Below are 23,996 nucleotides of genomic sequence, written 5' to 3' on the forward strand. Positions count from 1 at the left end.
CAACTCATTTACATTGTGGACAGTGGTCATCCAATTACTTTTATTTACTTTAACACAACAATTTCTATTTCAAGTTAAATCACACACAAAAATATACTTTTTGTAATAAACTCTATATAACATTCATTTTATTCATAAAAGATTCTCAGACACCAGTTCTTCAAGCCATGTTTATTGCACTTAAACTACAGATACCGTAAAGGATATACCGACAAATGAGATGCACTCATCAACTTGAAAAACTTGCAAAGTTTTTCAAGGACTTTGGATATTACAATGTAACCTTATAACAACATTACAATTTTTTACACTTACTGACAAATGAAATGCACGAAGCACCATTCAGGCAGTTTTTTCAAGCCCCCGGATACGTATAATTAAACAACAGTATTACACAACTGTAATGCTAACTGACAAAATAGGTTGCTCTCCATTCAGAGAGCTGGCACATGCGACTTTCAAAGATTTTTCAACAACTTTGGTATAATTTTAAGTTAAATGGTACTGTAAAAACATTATAAACGTTAACATTCCATGACAAATTAGATGCAGGACCATTTACGTACAGCCAAAGCTTTAAACAACTCTACATTAATCTAATTAAATAAAAACACACTGCAAAACTATCAAAATAAATTGACGACACTGCTTACTTCCTGAATGTTATTGTACTGCCATTTCAAAAACATGGCATTTACATAGGAATGTTTTAATATTTCATCTTTCAAAACATCTGCAAAAGGCTTGGTCTTCAGCGTCTGAACTTTATGAGATAGTTACTTCCCATCTAGCTCCAGAAACAACAACTGCAATACTTCAAAAGTGTACCTGAATTCGGGAAAGTAGCTCAAGTTCAGTTCATATTTCAGTCCCATCAGCATGGTTGTCGCATACACACTGTTGTTGAGGTCCGAGAACTCTTAATCCCTTTAATAACACTCCAACATCTGCTGGGCTGTCTTCGATGTCTGAACCATACATTTTTACAACAAGCACTCCCATCACCATCTTCTGGATCGCCTCCTGGGTACTGGGTGCATCTGTATCCTGCAGGTGAGAATGACAATGATAAAATTATTTTATGTTTATTAATAATGTCAGAAAAATCTCATTTACCATTTAATGTTATTCAAAACCAACACATCACTTGATTCTGTAAAACATAATGTACAACAGCCAAAAAGTCAAAGAGGGCAAGTATTGTTTGCTTACCAACATTATTTAAAATATCTTGTTTTCTGCATTAGCAATAAACTCCTAGGTTTGAAATACCATGAGTGGAGATGAGATAAAATAAAAAGTTATCCCAGGTGAAAAAGTACACGTCCATAATGTACTTAAAGTGCTCTATTTTCATGCACTAATTCTGTACGTAGTATACAAAAAATTCTTCTTTTGTACTACTTAAGATAATCTTAAACATCTTGTACATTGTTCACAATGTCAGTCTAAATCAGATTTTAGGGCATATCCGATTTGACAAACTCATTGTCCATATTGTGGATCACAACTGTTCTGTGCGTCCTGTAGCGTTCTGCCGTTTTCTGGATTATCTGCAATGTTTCTATGGCAATGACGTTGCGTTGGCACGACAATCTGCCTCAACATCTGACGTGTTTACGTTTTATGTGACGCAACAGCATGACATAACTGAAAAGCTACACAAATGCGATCAGAGCGGTCAGACTGACTTGGATTTCCAGAAATGCGATCTGAAAAGGATTTTAAACCACCCATGGATGTAGCCTGAAAAAGATTTGAAAAAACACTGATTTCATGTGGTTTTTGGCCGTTCACACATTCTAAATGTGATTGAATTGGAATTGATGGATTCGAATATGCACCAAAATCATATTTAGACTGACAGTGTGAACAAGGTATAATTGTACTTCCCTGTTCTATTATTGAGACACCATGAATATGAACTAAAATGTTCTAAAAATCTATTTTAAAAATGTATTTAGGTACCACTCGTACTAAACTTGAACCCATCTTTGTATGAAAGTTGGGTTCAAGTTTACAAGTTTTAACTAAATACATTTTTAATACAGAGATAGTATATTCAAAGCACATTTTAGTTCATAATTATGTTGTCTCAAAACAGCACAAATAAGTACACTTAGATAATCTTAAGAACATCTTAAAAAGTACTAAAGAATAAATTTTAGTATACCAAGTATAAATTAGTTTAAAATAGAGCACTGTAAGTACAATATGGAAGTGTACTACTTTTTCACCTGGGATACCACAACATTTCAATTCCTTGATAATACAGCAAAGTATATATATGCACATATACTTACCAAATACTCTTTAATTAGACTGGTCGGGTCTTCATTCAGGTAGACAAAGAAAGATCGGAGTCTGATCAATGTTGTCAGTCTAAATATGAAAATATCAAAATTTTATTAATTGTAGCATTCACAATATCAGGTAAACATTTACCTTTATTTTTAGATTATTATGCAAAATAAAGCATGTAAGTGGAAAACAACAACAAAAAGGGACACTTTAAACTGTACCTATGTTTCTTTTTTACAAGTTCCAGAAACTTTCTAATTCCAATTTCACCAGTGCAAAAAGAAGTTTTATTATAAGGTTTTAATGAGTGCAGTTCATCATACCCGTGTTGTGGAGACCAGCAGGTTTTTAATTCTCTGTCCATTGACGACTCCTCGTTTTGCATAGATCCTTATAAGCTTTGCAGAATATGGATTCATCTTCGCCAAGTATGTAGACACCAATGGGGCTGTTGTGATTCTTTTAAACTCTGCACAAATCTACAAAACAAAATAAATTATTGTTACCACAAAACCAATAAAGTTAAACATAAATGACTCAAAAACGTTTCACTCACCTCTTCCCTTCTGAAAAGAGCAGGCCATCTAGTTTTGAAATCTGCTATTGATGGCGATTCCTTGACAACCTCATGTCTCCTGATAGAAAAGGTCTTGTCCATCAGCATTCATAATGTTTTCTTATTGTTCTTTTTAATTTCAGACAGAAGTATTAAACTGACTACTTCCAGTGTTTTGGATGTCTCCGTTTATGGATGGTAAGGGCAGTAGTTCACCTCAGCATTGCATGTTTTTTTTATATATATATATATGGTAAACAGCACTGGAAATTCCAGCTGGTTTGGGCTTGAGTAAATTTAATTTCACTTCATTACAGCCAATTTTTCTCAGTTTTGTTATATATTTGGCAAGACACACTTTTGCAACACAGTCAGAGCTTAATGATGTAGATGGGGTTGACAAAATACTGTGTCACAGGATGAAAGTGAAAGAGCTGGTGATGAGCAGGTACTCCTTTTGAGAACTGTTCAGTTGTGGTGGGGCAAGTTGTCACAATCACTTGGTGTTGTCAGGAATACCACCTTTAGTGTACTTTTGTCTTGAATTTCAGATGTGTACATGAGATTTAAAAACTAATTGCCCAAGTCAGAATCCATGAACTGCAGCCTTAAATGTCCTTGTAGATTACATTGTTTTTCTATTTCCTTTGACAGGTCCTTTGACTCACTGAAGTAGGAATGGCATACTGAAGGATCACCTTTTGTAACTTTTAGCCAGACTGGAGAAGTCATTGTGGTATGACTGTGGAAAACAAGTAAAATTTAGTTAATTATTTTTTTTAAATCAATTGTAAGTATGGTTTAAAAAAACATTAACTTATGAATTGTCCATTTAACAAAATAAAAGCATATTTTACAATATGGGTGGACTTGTCTTTTCAAAGTCACCAAACAAAGCACCAACCATATAACTCAAGCAATGGATAATCAATCATCAGCTAGCTAACTAAAATAGGCACTGACAGACTTTAACATACAATGCAGTTTACCTAAAAAATGTGTGATATGCTCTAGTTTAAATAATCTGTTTTAATAAAACACATCTGGCTTCAGTCATGAACAAAAGCATCACTTGCCTCATCACCATAAAAACGTTTGACCTCCTGTAATACTTCAGCAATGGACACTACACCAGGCTTAAAATCACTCACTGGTTGTGTTTTCTGTTTTTGTGTGATATAGAAGTCCCATTGACATTTGATTGGAAAACACAACCTGATAACATGCAAAATACCGTTTTACTCTTCTTTAAGTGACTGTTTATGTCAGCAAAGTATTCTTTTTCTGATGACAGTGCACTGCATGCCATGCACACAAATTACAAGTGAAAGTGGGCCTTTGTCGTCATGCAATATTACATCTGTAGCATAATTCCTACTTAAATGAACAAGTAGAGCATATAATCATGTCTTGAATATATCAATTAGAATACGTACTATGATATCTATGATAACCACCACAACGCACGTGCAGCAGTCTTTCATGTTTTAGTACTTTAGATCATTGGTTCTTAACGTTATTCCTCGAGGCCCACTGCCCTGCACATTTTGTATGTCTCCCTTATTTAACACACCTGATTCAAATCATCAGCTCATTAGAAGAGATCTCAATGAACTGAACTGAGTCTGCCAGATAAAAGAGACATACAAAACATGCAGGGCAGTGGGCCTCCAGGAATAACGTTAAGAACCACTGCTTTAGATCACAAATTTTACATTTCAACATAACTTACTTTAAGTATTCATTCAGAGTAACAAATAAAAATAAACTTTAAGAACCCCTTGAGAAAATGCTCTGACTAAACACAGGAAAATACGTTTCAAAAGCACTATTATCACCAGTAAAACAAGTTCAATGGCTAACGTTACCACCGGAACACGACGGAAAATCGAAGTTCAACTCACCACGAACACGTGAAGCAATCCGTTCATTTTGAAACGCACAAATCACGCAGTTTACAACACTGCTGCTATCATAAAACACTAATAATGGCCCGAAATTGAACAACACGTTTAATACTGTTTAAACACGAGTACATCACGTTTAATACGGTTTAAACACGTCACACGACAGATCGCGTGAAGCACTCCATTACATTTGAAACGCACAAATCACACACTTTACCTCACTGCTGCACAAATGACGTGAAATCATCACCATCAAAAACAAACACCATCGCCTTAAACATAAAATAAAGTTGCCTCAACAATGTTTTAAGATGGATTGAAGAATTAACGTATTTAGTTTACTTACCACACCATCACCTGCGCGCCGTCTTCGTGGAAGTCGTTAAAATGACGTCACATCCTTTAGTTTGAAAAAAATTCTTCTTCTTCTTCTTCTTTTTTTTACCGGCGGTTGGCAACCAGCTTAATGGAGCATTACCGCCCCCTCTGTTCCGGAATATGAACCTGATAATAGGTCTATCTCTATCGCAAAAGTAAACCAATTACTTTAGTTTAAAGATAGGTAGTTAGGTAAACCAGAGTGAATAACAAATTGATTTAGCATAACACATTACACTTGTATTTTGTCTTAAAAATAAATGTGTATGTGTTAATGTGACTAAATATATTTGTGTATAATGAACAGTGCTACAAAACCCATTTTTTGAGTGTATGTTATTGTGTTTTTGTGAAATAGCGACCTCTAGTGTAAAAAATCCTACATATTGTGCCTTAAATTTAAATAATACTTTTTATTTTATATGTTGTTTTTATTTTAAATGCATTTAATTTTTGTATTTCAGATATCATACCTTTATATAATGATAATTTATCACTTTCTTTGCGCTTTTTAAATGGGCACTTTATATCGCTTAGAGTTCCTTCAAATTTAGATGACGAGGCTGAATCCAACTACTTCGTTCCACCTTAAAGGCGTGACGCTTCTGTTGGCAGTTTCTTATTCACCCTCACGCTTCTCTTTATTTGTGCTTTTTTAAGGGATCGTGCTTATTTTGTTTCTATTATAAACAAAATAAAACTTAAAATAAACAGAATAACAGAGAATGGTGATGGGAGGGAGTGATTGGGTTCCTCAAAAGTCCTCTCTCATGTCCACAGTTTCAAGCACATCAACTTAAGCCTGTTGTAACTGCACTAGACAGCCAGTAACGCAGCAAACACAGAACGTTACCCTAACGTTTTTGGTTATTTTTTGGTAACCAAATATTAACGTTTTGGGAACGTTTTATTTTTTGCAACCATAAAATAATGTTCCCATAACATTGCAGGGTGGTTATTTTTAAATTCTTTAGTAAGCCATACTACTTCACTGCGGCTGAAGTCTTGAGCTCTGAAATTTGCATTTAACAAGCTTAAATTATGTTCTTAAATTTATTTTTTATTTTTTGGAAATATATATTTAGCTGTAGGATACCTTGTTAGTCTTTTTCATAAGGGGAAATATAGCACCCTGCGTTCTCAGTGCACCTCCTTGTGGCTTATAACTGTTGTTATAAGATATCCAGGGCTCGCAAAATCACTAGCCCGAGCCCCGAGGTCCCGGGGCTATTGCGAATTCTTGTCGGGCTACCAAAATGTATCTCCGCCCTGCCCATCGGGTATAGCGAGGAAAAAAATATTTGAATGTTTTCGCATTCTCTCAGATTTAGTTAAGAAATTATATTGTATGTAATTCGGCGTCGTCTGTCAGTCATTACTATCCTCACGTAACAAGTGAAACTGTCAGGAAGTAAAAGTATAATTAAACCCATTATTTTTCTTGTGTTCGCGTCATATGCACAGGCTCCTCTGCACGCGCTTCTCCCGACTGTGCTCTTCACGAGTACGCACTTAAGTAATTTCTTTTTTACCTCAGCCCTATCAAGCTAGCCACAACGTCAATCACGTTTTCCGCCATTTACCTCAACCACTCTCACCGCAGAGATTCGGGCCATTAGACTGTATTAATATTAATGGTCTATGATCTTCGTCTTTGGTGTTTTACGGCAGCTCGCATCCAGTTTGTTGCATGCTTAGGACTTCATGAAGGCTTACAATGTTTTGTTTTTTACCTGCCCACTTGAAATCAAAACGTGATTGGTCAATTTGCCCGTCACTCTCCACACCAAAACACATAGCTTGGCCTTCCCTGGGATTTATGAAGTCCTAACCAATGAATGAGCCAGATAACCGGGCCTTAATAGAGACAGACGATTCTGATTGGATTAGATGTTTTCATGACATGAACCTGACAGTAAGCTTAACGTTAGAACATAGATGAGAGAAAATATATTACATGTATTGTATTAAATTGAATTAAATAGAAATGTAAAAATGTAAAAACATATTTTTATTGAATACTATATTATTTATTTAAAAAATAAATAAATCTTTTAATTATTTTTTTAAGGCCTTCTCCGAAGGCGTAGAAGGCCCTGAAGGTTCCCCACTGCTAAAAATAATGTTCAGTTTCTGTAAAGAAAACTTTCCTGGCTAAGCAAAAACAAACCTTGGGAAATAACGTTGTGGGAACCAAAAACCAACGTTAGGGGAACGTTTTGGGAACTGAACATTTTTAGCTGGGAAAACAGCAAAACAACCTCTCTTCTGTATGCAGATTTTGTTCATTTTTATATATTTTTTCTGAAAATAGACACATAATAATATTTCTTAAAACAGCACGAATAAGAGAAAAGAGACACGGTCCCTAAGTTGAGCGTGAATAATAACTGCTAACGCGAAGGCGTCGCGTCTTTTAAGGTGGAATGAACAGCGTCAAAGAAGCTGCGAATAGCCGGAGTCAGCCTCAATGATCGCTTCAGTAGTTCGTCGTAACCTTGCAGGTACAGCGCAGTGCAATTTTGTGTGATAGACGAGTCGAGTCTGGAGTGCGCGGACGTTGTGTGTCTGCAGAAGTGATGGATGCTGTAACATGCGAATAGACCGGCAGCTCAGCTGTGTATTGCACACCACAGCTTTAGGCAAATAGGGCAAACTCTTAAGGAACTAAACTGAGATTCATAGCTTATGCGGCGCAACGGATACACTTAATGTAATAAAATGTCTTAGTGTATTAAGTATTGGTTGGCAAAGGGTTGGCAAAGCATAAATACTCTACGTGACGAATGACTTTCCTGTGAGCGACATAAAGGACTCAAGGATTTCGCTGTCTGGATGTGGGATACGTAAAGTAAGTCCTTGGGATGGGTGGGGTTTTCTATGCAGCAAAGAGTGTGGGAGGGGGGCGAGACAGCGGACGAGATGCGGGAAACGTGAGTTCTCTCGGATGCTGGGCCATCAGATAGACTACGAAAACCAAGAAATTAATTCAGAGCTTAAAATACCACAAGGTAACATTTGATTTATCTTTGGCATTGCTGTACAATAGTGATGGTGAGGTGTTACAATTGTTATATAATAAAGTTATTTATTATTCAAATAAGGCATCTAAGAATCAGAATCGATATAACAAAAAGAAATGATTATATATACTAAAATGCAATTAATCACATATTGATGCAAATTTGATGCAGTGTTTAATGAAGCTACAGCTGAATGAATGTATGACGCACGAATTTCTTCTGTCAGACGATTTTATGTCTGTGTATTTTGCATAAGGTAGGTGACGAAGCATATGTTTGCCATAAAATTTTCCTCCTTCTTACGGCATTTTATTTATTGTCCATTCGTCTATTGTGTGTAATGTAGATTTGCTGGCTGGCGGTTGACAATAAAAACTGATTATTGTACTCTGATTGCTGCATTTTTTTTTTTTTACTTTTTTGAACAGCATTCATTAGAAATATATGATGAATTTTTTAGAGATGATTTGCTTATAGCTTGTTTGAAAGTGTTTGTTTGCATTTTAAATGACCTGTCAGCGCAACCACGTGACTTTAAAATGGCATCTTAGACTAGAGACCAAAGAGGAAAGGTTAGATTGGTAGAGAACATATTATCCATCTGTAAATTCGGACATATATGCATCCCATATGAAAAGTGACGCATAAGCATTTTGGATAATGTCAAAAGATCATAAACCCCCTTCATATATGATGGATGTGTATTGATTAGCTGCTAAATTTCAGAAAACTTTGTGGGTCAATATCTAAACAAGTTCCTAAAACGTAGGCCTATTTAAAATAAAAAAAGTTTTGTTTATTGAACAACAATTTCAGAACATTTAAAAAAAGTGTAAAACATCTTTATCATAAAACTAACATTTGAGAACTATACATTTAATAACTATTATAAACAAGCATAGCTTGCATTTATTTAAACTAAAATTATTCTTATTAAAATAATTTAGCTTTATTTTTAATTTCTTAGGGGCATTCATATAGCATTTGTACACTTTGTCTTTCCTGTTGCACCACCTGACCTCTAAATTTTCATTTAACAGACATCTTGAATGTCCGTATAAGCTTTTTCCTGCGATATCAAATTATTATTTAAAGGGATATTTCACTTTAAAATGAAAATCCTGTCATCATTTACTCATCCTCATGTTGTTCTAACCCTGTATGAATTTCTTTTTTCTGATAAACACAAAAGAAGATATTTTGAGAAATGATGGTAAACACACAGCAGTAAGTGACTTAGACTTCCATAGTAGGAATAAAAAATATGATGGATTTTAATAGGTACCTTCAATTGTGTGCTTACCATTATTAATCAAAATATTTTCTTAGTCATTTATCACAATACTTCCAAAATATTTTTCCTACTATGGAAGTCAATGGTCTCTTACTGCTGTGTGTTTACCATCATTTCTCAAAATATCTTCTTTTGTGTTTATCAGAAGAAAAGAAATTCATACAGGTTTAGAACAACATGAGGATGAGTAAATGATGACAGGATTTTCATTTTAAAGTGAAATATCCCTTTAAATATATTGAAAATGTATGTAAACTAAATAGGTTTTATAAAATAAAGTGACATGTCATAGGTGTATCAAGTTATTTTTATAGTACATAATGGCCTTGGTCACAAAAATATGCATATCACTAACTCTTGTATTTTTTTCTTTACAGCAGCTGCTTTCTTATCCTCTGAATATGCTGAAGGCTTTGGGAGGAATCTGTTTGCTTCATCTAACTACGATTTTTTTCCTGTTTTGGGCAACCATAGATGATGTAAGGTCAATAATTTATGATATTTTGTAATTTTATATGTAATAAAATCTTTACTTCTGCTTTGATCAGGCATGGTGGTTTACAGACACCCTTTACACAGATTTGTGGGGTGGATGGGAGATGGATAACAATGATAATGTCTGGGTGTACAAGGATATACCCACCTCCTACAGGAAAGGTAAGGCAAACAATTCATTCCCTAGGAGTAACAATGTCGTAGTTGTTTTCCAATTATTCTGCACCATAAATACATATATGTTTGTATGTAGAAAACAGCAACCCCCTCCCAAAATGACTTTAGCTGGGTTTTCACAGGAAGGGTCACAATTAATCTTTGATCATTTCTTCTAGACTATCTGAAGGCGGTACAGGTGTTCGCAGTGCTGGCCTGTCTGTTTGCTGTGTTGTCACTGTGTGTTTTCATCTTTCAACTCTTTACCCTGGGTAAAGGGAAGCGGTTCACCATCTCTGGAGTTGTGCAACTCATATCCTGTAAGTTCATGTGTCTGGACACAGTATTTGAGTGGATTGGTGAAGTTGTCTCCTTTGTATCAGAGCTGTGTGTAACAAAACCAACTTAATCTCATGGCAATTCATACATAGTACGATGAACTTTGATTTTACAATTTGCTTTTGCTCCTGTGATGTTTGGTTTAGGGGTGGGATACCATTATTGCTTTTCTCTAATAAAACGTTTTTGTACAATTCACACAAATTAGCCGACTCGTAAGATGTGTGAGAATTCTCTTGAGATAAGGATTAACAAACATATTATTTGTAACTAATGCATCAGGGTTCACAAAAGGCCTTTTCAGACAGGCCTAATGGAATACCTTAAAGGAAACCACACCGTTTTTCAATATTTTATTATGTTCTTACCTCAACTAAGACGAATTAATTCATCCCTATCTTTTTTTAATGCATGCACTAAATCTTTGTACAGCGAGTGGTGAATGTGTTAGCATTTAGCTTAGCCCCATTCATTCCTTAGGATCCAAACAGGGATGAATTTAGAAGCCACCAAACATTTCCATGTTTTCCCTATTTAAAGACTGTTTCATGAGTAGTTACACGGGTAAGTATGGTGGCACAAGGTCAAAGTGCTGCAAAGTAAGTGCTCTTCCGCCATACAATATAGTTTTCATTTTTTTTATTTAAGTACTTCAACGTGCATATAATGCACTTGGCTTATACAAATAACCAAGATTAAATTCCCTGAAATTAATCTCTGGTATCTCATAGTGTCGCCCAGTATGTCTTCTAAAACTAATAAGTTTATTTGCAATGAACAGCTTAGTTACAAATTAGATAAAATGATTATTGATGAATAGGTGACTTGACTATCTAGCTACAAACCATATTTCACATTTTTGCATCACTAGTTATGACAAACGTTCATTGTGTTAAGTATAAGGAAATTGCTGGGATGATAAATCGTGCAATTTGCTTGCTATGCTTTTTAATAAATTATGGTGAAATGCCACTACATCCAAAGCCAGAGGGCGCTCTCGTGCGGAAACGATTTCAGACAGGTATTATTAGTATGAATCGTCCCCACCAATAGACCACTTTCGTGTTTGCAAACAGAGATGACATTTTTTGTGGGCGAGGCCAAACTGGTTGCAGAAAGTGATATCTCCGCAGTAGCGGTGAGAAGTGTTTTAGTATTAAACCGTGATTTTTATGGATCCGGTGTTCTGTCGAAGTCTGATTCCCATATGTTTCCCTTTAGTGCAATGTTTCTTATAGCGTTGTAATGTATATGTATTGTTATTTTTTGCTAAATCAATTATTTTTACAGTCTGAATTGCTAAAGTACATTTAAAAGCAATTCTATCATGTATTCTATATAAAACGTTTATGAAATATTTCATAAACAGGAAGAAGACATAAGCTTAGATATAAGGAAATAACAAGAAATAATAGAAAACGAAAACATTATGAAATATAAAAAAGGTGATATTATTGCTTTTTCAGTATAAAAATAACATTTATTCTAAATAAATTATAAATGTAACGTGATAAAAGCGCTATAAGAAACACATAGAGGGAAAAGACTTTGACAGAACACCGGACATCTTCTCTACTTACTTTCTATTCTAATTATTAGATTTCCAGATAATTTCATCCCTCCAGTCTGTCCGTTTAAGGGCTTATTGCAAACATAAACACCTACGTTTATGTTGAAATGGTATCTTCGACGATGGTATTCTATAAAAATGAAGGCCATCTTTTTTGGCATTCTTATTCTGACACTTAACAGCACAACAGGACATTTTCTAGTGAGTTATCTTGCTCGTTTCACTCGTGTCTAATTCATTTCCACTCTTTTTCTGCCACTTACATTGCGCGTTACTCCGAAATGGTCTATTGGGACTGGAAAACGTTTTTGAAATTTTCATCTCTCTTTTACCTCTCTAGGTTTCTGCATAATGGTGGCTCTGTCAGTCTACACCGATCACTTTCACAGAGGTGAGAAGGACGGTTGGTACGGTTGGTCTTACATCATGGCCTGGTTTGGCTGGCTGCTGACCCTCTTCACTGGAATTATGTACATTGTCCTGCGCAAAAGAGTGGATTGAAATCTTGACCCTCGCTCTCAGTGCTAATCTGCGGCTGTAGGTGCTGTAAATTTCAAGAAATATGTTTTATTGAACGTTACAGGCCTCTGGTAGAGTAGAGGAAAATTTGGACAACTAATAATTGCAGGTCATTTAAACCTTTGTCCAAAAGATTCATGTCGCCAGAGATAAAAGGTTTTACCCAACATTTAAAGGGAAATGTAATTAAAATAAATCTTTGCATTTTTATTAAGTGTAATACAATAGTTTGGATTGGCTGGGTTTACGTTCCATAATGCATTGAGGGCAACGAGAGGGTACGAATGCAAGTGATAAAGTGTACATATACAAAAGTTTATGCAGGAATGAAATGTAAAAAATGTATCTAAACATGTATAAACAAGAGAAAGATCAGTTGTACATATAAAGTACATACAAAAGAGTAAACTTTTAAAGAGAATGTTTCTGTAGAACATCACTTGCACTTTAAAATAGCCTATGCTTAACAAACACACGTTTGTTTTGGTATGACATTACACCGAAATTATTCTAGTGAGTGTTTTTCTTTTCAAGAGACACCAATTGCACAGTATAATCTATAGCTCCAGATAGTCTATGGTGCTGTTTATTTTACAAATACACAGTCATGAAAAGTTTGACTGTACAAGCATTCCACTACCATATTTACAGAACCGTTTGTGTGCATTAAGGTGAAGACACTTGGTTTTCAGGATACCTGTACTGTAATAGCACCACAAACCTTGTTGCTATGCTTATCATTAGAATAGCATGAATATAGTGAATAAATGTTCATGAGGTCAGATGATCACCCGAAGAACTCTGTCAGCACAATAACGCCTGGCATTAAGATGCGTTTTGGTTGATCGGAACACAAGTGGATGAGAGAGCGACACACCTTAAACTTTTATCTGTCTCTTTTTCCCCCACCTTTTGACTGCTTTTGTCCCGATTACGGTCTCGAATCCTTAAAACACGAGCAGGAAAAATGACAGGTTTAAGTTGACGCAAACTATTATGTCAGGGTACCGCTAGTTGTGCTGTTAGTAAACATGGTGCACATCGTATTGTCAGGGTTCCCACACCTTAGTTAAAGGCACACAAGGCAAGTCTGAGTATAATTTCTCTTCTAGCTCCCCCTAGTGTCTGGGAGTAAATGCTTTCTATATCTGAGACTTTACAGACTGAAGGACACCGGGTCGGATACAGCGAACTTGCAAGTGGGGTATTCTTCCTACAGACGGTAGGGGCAGGCGAGAGAGTCTTCATTCGTCATGTAATGAGTCATTTAACCATATACCGACTTACGAAGATGATTTATTAACATAAAAATGCTGCCTTGTGTCCCTTTAACTTCAAATTCAAGGACCTTTCACGGACTTTCCAGGTCCAATACCCTCAAATTCAAGGACTAAATGTGGGGAACATATTTCAAGTGAGAGTAAGGTAACATCGTGTTACCTTTTAAGATACATTGTTACAGTTCCCTTTCGAGGGAACTCACGCTGCGTCACTGCGGTGACACTTTGGGGCCGCCTCCAGGGGTAAGTGCATCTGAATGTGTATATCAAATTCAACCAATGGTGAGGCTTAACGACAAAGACAGGGTGACGCGGGAGCCAGGAAGTATATCGCTATCTGAAATATTGCCAGAGGCGCGTTACAGGGACGCAGGAAGTATGGCAAGGGAGACGCAGCGTCTCGTTCCCTTCTCAAGAAACAACAGTTACACACGTAACCCGAGACGTTTTCATGTGTCAAACACAACTATGCAAAAAAGCATTTTGGTATGAATCAACATTCGCATACAGAAGATATAAGCATTTAAAGTAAACAGCTCAGCATGTGTGCTTAAAAGGCCAGAAATTTTATGATATTTTCCTACACTACACAGGGAATAATATGGATTTTTTTCCAGAAAACTAATTGCATAAAATAGATTCAAGCACTTTCAATGACCTGTATCTTTGTATGTATATATTTTTTTTTAATTCCCAGGGTCTTGAATTATTTCAAGGACCCGTAGGAACCCTGTATTGTACTGTACAATTTTAGAAAAACTGATGAAATAAAAATGAAAGAAACAATTAAAGGTGGAGGTGGAGAGCAAGCGCTTTAGTTTTATCAATGATAGCCTAAAGACTGTGCCAAACACTGTGGGTTTGCAGTAGAAGTCAGGACTGATACGTGTCGAACGATAAAATGTGGTCGAAAGGGGATGAGCTCAAAACATTTCACACCTATATTTAGTATTGTACACTTGTGATCCGTCTGACCAAAATGCATCTTAATACCAGGTGTAAACAGGGCTCGTGAGATTCTGATTTTACAACACCGAATGGTCTGAAAGAATCTTGAAAGCCATTTCTCTGTTTTTCAGTACTCATGTTTTCATATTTGATATGAGCAAAGTAATATTCAACAGATGCTCTTAATAATATGAAGGTTTGGTTTATTTAGTTCCTGCTTATTGTGTTTGGTTGACCAAACATTCAGAAATGCTTGAGATCTTTAGAAATCTTTCTATTTTAAAAACTGACAGTAAATGACAAGGATCAGCTGTATTTTTTCAGTGCGATGCTAGTGTATAAACCACAGATGAGCTTCATTTTAATTATAATAATCTGAGAAATAAAAACCTGATAAACATCTCCTTTGTCAGTTTATTTACAACCTCAATATTTAACAACTTTAAATAAGTTAAAACAAAGGCATTTTGCCTTAATATAATATCATTCCAGTAAATAAAGTCAAAATGAAAGGTAAAATGTACAAACAAATATTGGAAGCTAGTATTTCTTCAAATAACAATTCTGGAGACAAAACAATATACATGTCTTGAAAGGAATTATAATAATTTTGCACATGTGTATGTACACACTTAATAGGTCCAGTGACCTTCTACAGTCCTCATGCAATTTCACAAGAGTCTGACATAGGAATGTTCCAAAAAGGCTTTTTTTGTGGGGGTGTGGGACTGAATCATATACCTTGACCAGAGGGTGTAATTCTCTCCTGCACCACTAAGTGTAAGAGATGATTCTGTTCTGCCGAAAGGAGCGGCCTGTTGTAAGAAAGGAAATGAGAAATGCATTTGAAAAAGATGACATCATTGCCAAGACTCTAATCTTATACAATGCAAAAAGCTCACCATAGTTCTGTCTGCAGAGCCTTTAAGGATTCAGTGTCCTTCTCCTGACAGGCCATCTGCAATTTCAGCCTCAATTTTAGATCACAGGCATTCTAGCACAATACAAATCTGACGTTTTTACATATACATACCACAACTGACTGCAGAAGAAGGAACACATTTTCTGGGAGGAAGTTTACTAGAGGACATAATTCAACATGAGTTTATTTAGAAAATCCACATTTTAAAAAAGTTTTGTTGTTTATAGGCCAGAAGATACCTTACCTTGACTGTGCGAGTCAAATGACTCCCAGGCATATCGCTCTAGTGTTTGAGCATGCTCAGGTAACAACTTCTGAGGTGGAGGCTAAAATATATAAATGGGTCAGTCTGGCAAGATGAGAAATTAAAAAAACCTTTCAAAAAACTTGTTTTAAAAGCATGCATCAGGTCTATATTACGGAGCCCCTAAGGGGACATGGAGCAAAAATTAAATAAAGTTTAGTATCATGTGCTCACGCGAAACTTTTATGTGCTTACGCGAAACCTTCATGTGCAGAATTGTTTTTTTTAAAGTTTAGTTTCGCGTGCTCACGTGAAGCTTTCGCATGCTCATCTGAAACTATCGCGCGCACACTTGAAAGCGGAAGTTTCATGTGCGCATGCAATAGGTTCACGTGAGCACGCGATAGTTTCACGCGAGCATGCGAAACTAAACGTTAAAAAAAATTGTGCGTGAGCACATGAAAGTTTTACGTGAGCACATGAAACTAAACTTTAGATTTTTTTTACTCCAATGTCACCTTAGGGGCTCGGTACTATTTCAATGCACATAGTGTATTTATGATGATTTTATGCAATAAAAAGTGGACTTATGAATAAAAACGACTGAATGGACCTGAACCTGCCTGACCAACGATCACCGGCAGAACCCGCTTAATCTCCGCTAAATCTCCTTATCCGTTCTCCCAAGGGTTTTTCCCTCCTAGGACTTATTTTTCCTCGGATAAAAGCCCGGGGTTTTTTTTCTCCTAGGGGGTTTTTCACCCCGGGGAGGCAGCCTTTTTGGGCTTTACTTAGCTTCCTCTTCTAGATGTTGCTTTAGTAATACGTGTACTTATAATATTGAGTCATAGCCGCAGCAAATTTAACTGCTCATGCTATCATGTATTTTGTTGTGCTATCTGTCGTTTTTCTGTGCTTTTCACTGCTTCTATTTATGTAAAGCTGCTTTGAAACAATTGACTTTTGTGAAAAGCGCTATATAAATAAAATTGAATTGAATTGAAAATGTCAAATGGTGAAACCGCCAGTTGCGCCAAAGAATGAGAAATATTAAATATTTGCCATCAGGGTGGATACCTTGATGACATGTAAGCATAATTTAAAATATCATTTTATTATTTATTTCTAAATGTACATTTTAATGCGTCTTTGAAATGTGAGTGTTACACCAACTGACACAGAGCGGTTACACCACATTGACATTTTTGCAATTATCCCACAAATATTCTCTCAAAATAAAATAAAACCAGAAATTTTAGACTTGGTCCTCAAAAAAGAGAATGCATGCAAGTAATCTGCAAATGTATTTTGAAATTTTAACCCTTTTACATTTAATTGAACCCTAAATAAGTAACGTCACGTCATTTACCCAAATAATGTGATTTGCAGATATTGAACAAACACACTAATGATTTGTTTATACAACTAATGGCTTTGCAAAGTCCTAGTGACCCTTACAGATATTTTTAAAAATATCTAGTTTACCTCAAGCAGCATAAGCAGTAATACCCTGGAGATTTCGCACTTTGCTATGATATCCATAAACGCACCTGAAATTAACACACATTAACACAATCAAGGAATGTAAAGCAAGCATGAATCTGATGGTTTTCAGCAGAATATGGTTGTTTCTTAATTGTATGAATCAATATATTGTGTACACAGGTTCGGGCACTGGTAAGGACCCTAGCTCACTTCACATTGGGACACTGTTCACTTATTTTCTTGTGACGTGACTGCTTAAAGGGATGATTCACCTAAAAATGAAAAAATCTGACATCATTTCCTCACTCTCATGTTGTTACAAACCTGTATAAATTTCTTTGTTCTGATGACCATTCAGAATGTTCGTATTCAAACTGTTTGTGAGCCCCATTCACTTCCATAGTATTATTTTTTCCTACTATGGAAGGGAATAGTGCTCATGAACTGTTTGATTACAAACATTACTCAAAATATCTTCCTTTGTGTTCATCAGAACAAAGACATTTATACAGGTTTGTGACAACATGAGGGTGAGTAAATGATGACAGAATTTTCATTTTTGGGTGAACTATCACTTTAGGCACGTTGTGATAATTCAGAGCTGTTATTAATCAACAACTGGCAAAACCAGTTAATTTTTAAACACTTATATTATTAAAACACTTATTCTCTTACATATCCATGCATGAATTTGGAGGAATACTACATTTAAATATTAAGTTGCTTGTGGTCGCTTCCTACGGCGCCTCTAAGAGGACATGGAGCAAAAATGTAATAAAGTCTAGTTTTGCGTGTGCACGTGAAACTATCGCGTTTAGTTTCGCGTGCGCACGTGACAATTTTGCGTGCGCACTGAAAGCTTCCTACGCAGCCCAAAGGGACATGGAGCAAAAATTAACAAAAGTTTAGTTTCGCATACACACGTGAAACTATAACGTTTAGTTTCGCGTGCGCACGAGAAAGCTAAAGTTTCACGTGCACCTTAGGGGCTCAGTAGCTGCCTGTTTAGCAATGTGTATTTATCTTAAAACTGAAACAAATGTTTGTCTTTTTTAAAGTTCTGTCACGATTCATGAAGTTTATTGTGTTGGCTCACGAGATTTCGGTGGGAAGCTTAAGAAAAGGTCAAGTGATTTCCGGTAAGGAAACATGGGGACCATCGATACTCACTGGTTTTGGAGTTACATTGTGGGAATTTTTGTGCACTGAAAGGATTTTGCTATTGAGACAGCCCTTGAAATGGCCGACTCCCTATTTAGTGCCCTGACTACTGACAGGCATGAATATCAGTCACAAATCATTATATGATTCATACCGACAGGAGTGTTGGTCCCAGGCAGCTGTAGTCCTCTCTCCTGACACATCAACTGCATTTCTGAGAGCACAGCAAGAGCACCGTCATAATCACCTGCCAATGAAACGTCACTTTACTGTTACTGTGGCAACAACCATCTCAACTCACTAATGATGTAGGGGGCTGTTTCCTGGACAGGGATTAGCTTAAACCAGGACTTGGCCTTAGTTTAATTGGGAAATATGATTAGTTTTAACAAATATGCCTCATCAAAAACATTACCTGTGTGCAGTTTGAAGCAAAACAGTGCAAGTTGTTTTCAGTTGGGACAGCTCTTACATTTACCTTAGTCTAGGACTAGTCTAAACTCTATCCGGGAAACCGCCCCTATATGAATTGGGAGAAAAGTGTCATCATATTATGCCATTAAAATGATCCTTGAACTCACGTGTTAGTATTTTGCAGGAGGCCATCTCCCACAGCGACAGCAGGGCCTCAATCGGAGTCTGAATCTGCAATTCTGCGGCTCTCTGAAAATGAACTATCGCCTCTCCTGGTCTGTTCATTTCCTACACACAAATATTAAAAAAACACCACAAACAGAATAGACATCATGACAAAGTCCTGCGAAACAAAAATATCCAATTATCAAATAGCCTGATTTATAAAGAAAAACTGCTTCATATATTGTAATAATTTAAGTCTCACCTTCAGAGCATTGCCAAGCTCCAGTGAGAGACTGGCGGCCATAACAGGCTGATTCATCTCAATATAGACCTAAACAATATATAAGTACTTATTTGTAGTATAACATCTAAATAAACACAAAATCTGCTTGTGATTGCAAGATTTCAGTATTCTTAATACAGTGGAGTATACTAATATATATATATAAAAATTCTGTATTTAAAATTCAAATTAAGCTTTTCATATAGCTTTCAAATCTCACATTGGAGTTCACATCTCATGACCGCTCATAATGTGCGTCAATGTTTTAAAGCTATGGTGGAGGATGTTTAAGTGTACAATTCGGTTCGTTCCTGTATCAATTTATAACACTTAGTGCATGGAGACATAATATCTGATTTCAGATTCCGCTCGAGTAAAAAAAATTGCGGGTTTAGAATAACTAAAGGGTAAGCAAATAATGACAAGATTTTCATTCTTGGGTGATTGTTTCTCAAAACTATAGCTACATTTTGAACTACTTGCAGTGAGAACTTAGTTATTAACATCACCCCAAGTAACAATATGTGGATGAGGGCTTGATGATTTAGGAAAATACATGGAGAATGCTACAGGGATTCACACAGCAAGTGATTTTCTGGAATTTGTGCGCGCTATCACACATATCACGTAAAGATCCCGTAAAGACCCATGATGTGTAATGTAACTGTAGTCACCAGTCCCTTCAGAAAAACGTGATTATGCGATCGCATGATTTAACCATAATCAGCCAAATATGCCGCACTTTCGCAGTATAAATTGCAGATTTCCGTGTGCAAAATATGCGGGGCATGCTTGATTTCATAATACCTGCATTTTCGTAGCAAAAATCACATATATCTTAGCAGAAAGATTAAAAATGTTGCATTTACTTCACACAAGCACAGCCATTTTTCCTGTTGCCATAGGAACGTTATGAAGTGACTTGATTATGTGACGTGAACATCATTCAAAAGTTCCTGCAGTTTCATTGCATAAAATTGCATAAATATCCGGCATATTCCATTGCATTTTTTAAGAAAACGTGCTGCAAGATCAAGGATTTTTGCCCGCAACAATCACAAAAAAAAACTTTTTCTGGAAGGACTGAGTCATGCACTTAAAGGATATTGTTACACAGCATCTTAAGTTTGCTTTTCATCTATGATTTCTCTCTTGAGAAACCACGTGCATGCACTTTTTCTAATTTGATCATAAACTAGTACAACCTGTACTGTTCTATTAAAGCCAAGTACACACCACAACATATTCGGGTTGGAATTTGAGTCCCCATCGTCTTCATGGTGCACCAATTATCTTATTAGATTTTCCTGTGGTGCGCTAGAACAGTGGTTCTCAAACTGGGGGCCGCGTGATGGTGCCGGGGGGGGCCCAGTTTTATGACATTTTATAAAATACATTAATTTATCATGAATTCTGTGTAATTAAACCAAAAAAATAAGGCAACTAACCAACAGCACTACTCGGTATAACTTAATATGTTTTGTTTAATTAAAATGTTACATTTTAGAACAGTTTTTTGTCATACATTTTCTTTGGGGGGCCGCGAAGGAACGTACTGTACACAAGGGGGTCCACTCCGATCGCAAATCGAGCAAAAATCCTATTGTGTGGGGGAAAACCCTGTTGACAAACGCACATACGCTGTAGACTTTCTCGTGAAACAAACCAATACCCAATCAGACAACGAGCAGATGAAAGATAAATCTATAACAACTACATGACACAGAGATGTAAAAAAGCAGTCCATTGTATTAATGACATTTCTTTATGCCTGTTGGTCGCCATGTTTGTTTTTACTGTGAAGTCAACATTTGGACGTGAGAAACATTGCGAGATCTTCGCGAGATTTTCTGCATTCTCAGCGTTGTTTGTGAAGTTTATCTGATAGTGTGCAATGTGCTATCATGATCGCATACCGTTCATGCGTTCTGGAAATGTTACGGAAATATTAATATGTCCCAATTTCGAGAATTATCCCAGGATGAATTTCAGGAAGTGTTTGTGTTCTCTAGGGCTGGGTATCCATTCAGATGTTCCAGATCGATTCGATTTCGATTCACAAGCTATCAAATCGATTCGATTCCGATTCTCGATTACATTTTCGATTCCGGTTCTCAGGTAGGTTTTTTAACTCGATTCTCGATTCAACTCAATGAATATAGATTTAATACAAATACTATATTAATAAAAAAGAACAGTGAACAGCAGTTTACAAGTGGGTAATTAATAAAAAGAAATTAAAAGCCACAAGTCTTGCTTGTGAAATCTAAAATGCTTCCATTCCTCCGTTCAATGTTTGCGGAAATAAATATGAAAAAAAAAATCGATTCTGCTCTTAGAGAATCGTTTTTTAATCGGCCACGTTTTAAAAAACGATTAATCGAAAAATCGATTTTTTTGCCCAGCCCTAGTGTTCTCACAGAGGGCACTCTTGCAATTTTATGGTATCAATGCACCGTGTGAAAGTGGTTTTAGCTGAGCAGAAGCAACACTTAGCAGGAAAGTCAATAATCTAGAGTACTAAACTTTGTCCTTATGATGTAATAGCTCTAAGTGTATATGCTTTTGAAATAACATGTATTTTATAACCTATTAAATAACATGTGCAGGTTGTGAATAACCGAAAATAAATTTGATTGCTATAAATACCTTAATAGAAAAACTATAGCAGTTCATTGCAGCCTGCATGTTTTCATCAAAGCCAGGAGCTCTCAGTGCTCTCGTTTCCTGTTCTGAAGCCAGGAAGAGTCGGGCAGCGTCGGTCAGAGCCAGGGCTTCTCCTGGGGCATTGAACAGCGTCTGTTCACAGCTGCAGACGTTGAAAAAATACCATTTCAACTACCCTACAGAAGTGATCACATTCAACAGATAATGAACATTCTGAATCAAAACATGAACAGATCAAAGCTATTTACCGGGCCATAGCTAGATTACAGAAGGCAGCATATTGAGGACAGTCCTGCTGTTTCAGCTCCTTGGCCAGCTGACCTAAAGATAGATGTCATGCAAAGTTGTGTGTTAACCTTATCTGGTGACAGGTTCTTATTCAGTTTTCTTCTAACACAATACTAACCAAACTGTTCACTTGCTTCTGCCACATTAGGCTTCCGAAGAAAACGTCTGTGGAGACGGGAGTAGAAAAGCAAACAAACCATCAACATCAAGTTGACACGCCAAACTGCAAGCATTTTTATTAAATTTTTAAACTGAATTACATCCAAACAACATATATCCAAACAGTCTTCAGTTTAATCAAACAGATCAGCTATAGTGAGTGACAAGCAAGCAACGCACAAAAAGCATTATCCCACTATCTCTGGATAACTTATGATTCACAACATGTTTGTGTCGATTACATTATAGGGGTGCACCGATAAATGCCGATATACACTAATAATACGTGACCGATAACTATTCTGAATCGCACAGCCGATATTATTCACAGCTATTTCATGTACTACGGCTTTTGATCAGTAAGTCCTTATTGATCTGAAATCACTGTTAGTCATTTTTTAAGATTGTTAGGTATGATTCTTTCATGTTTGAAAAAAATCTTGCATGAACCCTGGCGAAGTGCATTCGGTACAGAAATACTCCATCATACGTCCTACTGTTTTTTTTTGTTTTTTTTTTGACAATTTGCCTATGTTTAGCATGAGAAATCCAACTTAAACTGTGTTAATATGTCAGAATGCATAAAATACCATTAAACCCCCCCCCTTTAAAAAAATTTCTTAGTTGATGTATTTCAATAACTGTTGATGTGCTATAGTTTGTGAATACACCTAATATGAAAATTTTCTTCTTGGAATCAGTAACAAGACACACATATTACATTTGAGATATATTTTATATTAAAATTCATTAAATTCATTATATGAAGCATTTGGAGATTAGAATAGAATAGAATTATTTTGTTCGTTTTGTTCTTTGCAGACGGCCCCTATCTTGCCTTAATACATCAGTTACATTACCTCAAGGCAGATAAAACAGATAAAAACCGTTGTGTGTCCCCTTCTATATTTTTAAACAATAAACGTTAAACCACAGTATGGCATCGCGCTGAACTGGTAATGATCTATTAAAGATTTCCGAACGAAGATTTCTGTAAATAATCGTTATGCAAGCGAATCTGTTCATGATAGAAAAGCATCTAATATCACGTCATTCTATTATGGTAACTTCTTAATTCTACAATAAGAAATTGACTGATATATCTAACGTAGTAGACTAGCGACTTGCTAGTCAGGACAGTGTTGTGCTTTCATGACACTGGTTATCCTCTTTGTCGTTAACTAAATTAATTGTCTGCCAAAAATAACAATGTATCACCAATAATAAAATAAAGTTCAATAAAGTCATCAATAAATCTGTTGTGGAAGCTCTTACTTCTTCAGTTTGTTTGACACCGCTCGGTAGCGCATTAGAAAATCTCCCTCGGCTGCCATTGTTGACACTTGAGGGGGCGGGGCAAGAAACAGGAAGTTCTGTTACGACTGTTTTATTGGATGTAAACTGAGCTGCCAGTTCATTGGTTTACATGGCGAAAGGGCGGG

At 36.2% G+C, this 23,996-nt stretch overlaps 3 protein-coding genes across 6 annotated transcripts in view; 2 read left to right on the top strand and 1 right to left on the bottom strand.

Moving 5' to 3' along the window:
- Nucleotides 1-23,996, top strand: part of LOC135785885 (adipose-secreted signaling protein-like) — a 260,005-nt gene that overhangs the window by 231,377 nt on the left and 4,632 nt on the right. The gene's annotated exons all lie outside the window — the stretch shown is intronic.
- emp1 (epithelial membrane protein 1) lies at nt 7,496-14,500 on the top strand. Of its 4 annotated transcripts, none has more exons than XM_065295518.1 (5): nt 7,496-7,646; nt 9,837-9,938; nt 10,008-10,116; nt 10,290-10,430; nt 12,360-14,500. In XM_065295518.1, exons 2-5 carry the CDS (start codon nt 9,861-9,863, stop codon nt 12,518-12,520), a joined length of 489 nt encoding a protein of 162 aa, XP_065151590.1. In that variant the 5' UTR covers nt 7,496-7,646; nt 9,837-9,860; the 3' UTR covers nt 12,521-14,500. The 4 variants fall into 4 exon arrangements, with proteins under 4 accessions (XP_065151590.1, XP_065151587.1, XP_065151586.1 ...); XM_065295515.1 differs by lacking the exon at nt 7,496-7,646 and adding an exon at nt 7,653-7,993; XM_065295514.1 differs by lacking the exon at nt 7,496-7,646 and adding an exon at nt 8,000-8,153.
- f8a (coagulation factor VIII associated) lies at nt 15,152-23,954 on the bottom strand. The gene is made up of 12 exons (XM_065295511.2): nt 23,830-23,954; nt 22,514-22,560; nt 22,356-22,428; nt 22,090-22,249; nt 19,420-19,488; nt 19,160-19,280; nt 18,733-18,825; nt 17,418-17,482; nt 15,933-16,014; nt 15,800-15,846; nt 15,669-15,724; nt 15,152-15,581 (listed from the first exon to the last, which is right to left on the bottom strand). The coding sequence occupies exons 1-12, from the start codon at nt 23,886-23,888 to the stop codon at nt 15,500-15,502; spliced, it is 954 nt and encodes a 317-aa protein (XP_065151583.1). The 5' UTR covers nt 23,889-23,954; the 3' UTR covers nt 15,152-15,499.

The sequence above is a fragment of the Paramisgurnus dabryanus genome, chromosome 4 (assembly GCF_030506205.2).
Source record: "Paramisgurnus dabryanus chromosome 4, PD_genome_1.1, whole genome shotgun sequence".
Classification (NCBI taxonomy): Eukaryota; Metazoa; Chordata; class Actinopteri; order Cypriniformes; family Cobitidae; genus Paramisgurnus; species Paramisgurnus dabryanus.

What these genes read in the sequence shown, in the direction of transcription:
- emp1 (XM_065295518.1), top strand. Translation starts at nt 9,861, where the DNA reads ATGCTGAAGGCTTTGGGAGGAATCTGTTTGCTTCATCTAACTACGATT. An exon ending in TTTGGGCAACCATAGATGAT is followed by an intron (nt 9,939 to 10,007) that starts GTAAGGTCAATA and finishes TGCTTTGATCAG; the next exon opens with GCATGGTGGTTTACAGACAC. An exon ending in AGTTGTGCAACTCATATCCT is followed by an intron (nt 10,431 to 12,359) that starts GTAAGTTCATGT and finishes TTACCTCTCTAG; the next exon opens with GTTTCTGCATAATGGTGGCT.
- f8a (XM_065295511.2), bottom strand. Translation starts at nt 23,888, where the DNA reads ATGGCAGCCGAGGGAGATTTTCTAATGCGCTACCGAGCGGTGTCAAAC. An exon ending in TGGGACCAACACTCCTGTCG is followed by an intron (nt 17,483 to 18,732) that starts GTATGAATCATA and finishes TGTTAATTTCAG; the next exon opens with GTGCGTTTATGGATATCATA. An exon ending in ATTTGACTCGCACAGTCAAG is followed by an intron (nt 15,847 to 15,932) that starts GTAAGGTATCTT and finishes TATGTCCTCTAG; the next exon opens with TAAACTTCCTCCCAGAAAAT.